Source organism: Postia placenta, assembly GCF_002117355.1.
Source record: "Postia placenta MAD-698-R-SB12 unplaced genomic scaffold POSPLAscaffold_226, whole genome shotgun sequence".
Taxonomy (NCBI): domain Eukaryota; kingdom Fungi; phylum Basidiomycota; class Agaricomycetes; order Polyporales; family Adustoporiaceae; genus Rhodonia; species Rhodonia placenta.
In genome coordinates, this window is record NW_020170057.1 from 1 (window position 1) to 1,954 (window position 1,954).

Genomic DNA, 1,954 nt, shown 5'->3' on the forward strand with positions numbered 1-1,954 from the left:
CAGGATGCTACGACTATCGAAAGTGGCACACTAGTACAAGGGGCTTTGCATTGTTCCTCACGAAGCTGCCTCACCGAGGGGCACATACCAAGTCCATCGGTAGAGTGACGTCATGCCGAACGCGGAGATGAAGAGAAACATATGGCCACTTCGGACCGGTATCCGTCGTTGAAGGCATGCCGCGAGGTTCGATACCTAATCGGGAAACACCGGCTACTTCGGTGTGGCTTGGAGCGAAGCGCGCGCTTGGCCGAGCGGCGTCAAGTGGCCCTATTGTTCGCCGAATGCGGAAGATGTCCCGGGATCTACGCGCGAGGCATCGGGACGACCGTGCCGAGCTTCGAGTAAGCGTCGCGCACCGTCGAAGATGTCGAAGGGCGTCGAAGGCGAAATCGAACTGTTGGGAGACTGAGTCGAAGTGCCGGGCGGGATGCGAGTGCCGAAAAGAGGTGTATCGGGGCCCAGCGGGGCTCGGCGCCTATCACCGGGCCTGTTAGAGTAGATTGTGCCCTTCTTCTCCATGAGATCTTGTACTGCACATAGCGAGTTGAGAAGAATCATGGGCTTCCTGAATAGTTGGGTATAGATAATTTCCCCTGGCAGAGAAATGAATGGCATCAATACACGGTAGCCCTCATGACACGATGCAAACACATACCATATGTTTGTGCCCACTATCAGAATGTTTTGTGCTGATCCTTGAAAGGCAGCTGACGGAGATTCCCAAAGAATGGCATAGGCATTGGACCAGGTGGATATGCCTTGTACTTTCTGTGAGTCCATCAAGTCCACTGATAGCATGTGAAGAGGGATAGTAATATGACCACCACATCAGATGTTCTGATAGATGCGAGGACCTTAGGCATCATGATTGTGTGTGCTGTGAGCTAATCTAATATCATATGCAACTCAGTTTATATATGCCCTGACCTGGTTCCCAAAGCGCCACAGAACCATTTGATATTTCTCCGTGAATGTATCTTCATTTGATCTCAATGAACTGAGCATTCAGTGTGAGAATGTTGTTCTCGCCATGAGTAACCTTGTATTCCCAAGATAGAAGCACATCCATTCACTGAGGGCAACATCTCATAGCAGTAATAGCTCCCACTTTAGATTCAGGGGAAGAATCATAATGGAGAAGCTATTTTGGAGCTGTGTATCAGACTTTCCTGACCTTGATGGAAAGAGGCCGCATAAGCGAGGCCTGCAATTCGTTCTGGCATTGTATAATTGGAGACTACGCAGGTAGTGGAAGCCAACAAATGAAGACAGTGGTGAATGGCCCAAGCTTACACCAAAAAAACCAAAAATAACAAGGGGTTAGGATTTCAAGAAAAGTAACTATTTATTCATAGCTTCCTGTTCGGCAGTACATAGGCCTGGATTCAGGGAGCTCTACGACAATCAAAGTTGCCCCCTGGGAAGTAAAGCTCATTATGCACAGTCATGGGTGATGGGGACTCGCCTGTCTCAATCACTTCAATGCAAGCAAAGTGATGCAGTCATCAAGAAGTGCTGTATCCCTGCTCTAGCCACTGATCATAAAAAAGTATTGCTCTCGACAAAAGGCAAATGTGTTAAATACTCACAAGGGTGCATGTTGATCATAGTATGTGGAAGATTGTAGTTTACTTTGAATAGCAGATGTCAGACATGGATATCCGGAGCCTGCGCAGGTTGAAGGAATTGTCTCTGCTCTCAGGAGATAGGAAGATTGTGGGAACACTGGAAATGCCCGTTAATTGCTTCCGCAGGATCATATTTGTATGTGTTTATGTGGCACCTCGTTATTTGAATACTCGAACTTCATGAACACTTACAGGTTGATTTTGAGTACTTTAGGAAACAACCTCCGTGGTGTTTTCCAAGGTGCTGTTTTACGGGGATTGAAGTACATTACCTATTGTGGTCTGGTCAACTCAGCTTGAAGGGGTTTTTGTCTGCATAACAC

At 47.5% G+C, this 1,954-nt stretch overlaps 1 protein-coding gene across 1 annotated transcript; it reads right to left on the reverse strand.

Annotated features, from left to right (window-relative positions):
- Positions 1-270: 270 nt before the first annotated feature.
- POSPLADRAFT_1162526 (hypothetical protein) lies at positions 271-801 on the reverse strand (the record flags this gene model as incomplete). The annotated part of the gene is made up of 2 exons (XM_024487734.1): positions 271-564; positions 655-801. The coding sequence occupies 2 exons, from the start codon at positions 799-801 to the stop codon at positions 271-273; spliced, it is 441 nt and encodes a 146-aa protein (XP_024332683.1).
- Between the last annotated feature and the right edge of the window lie 1,153 nt (positions 802-1,954).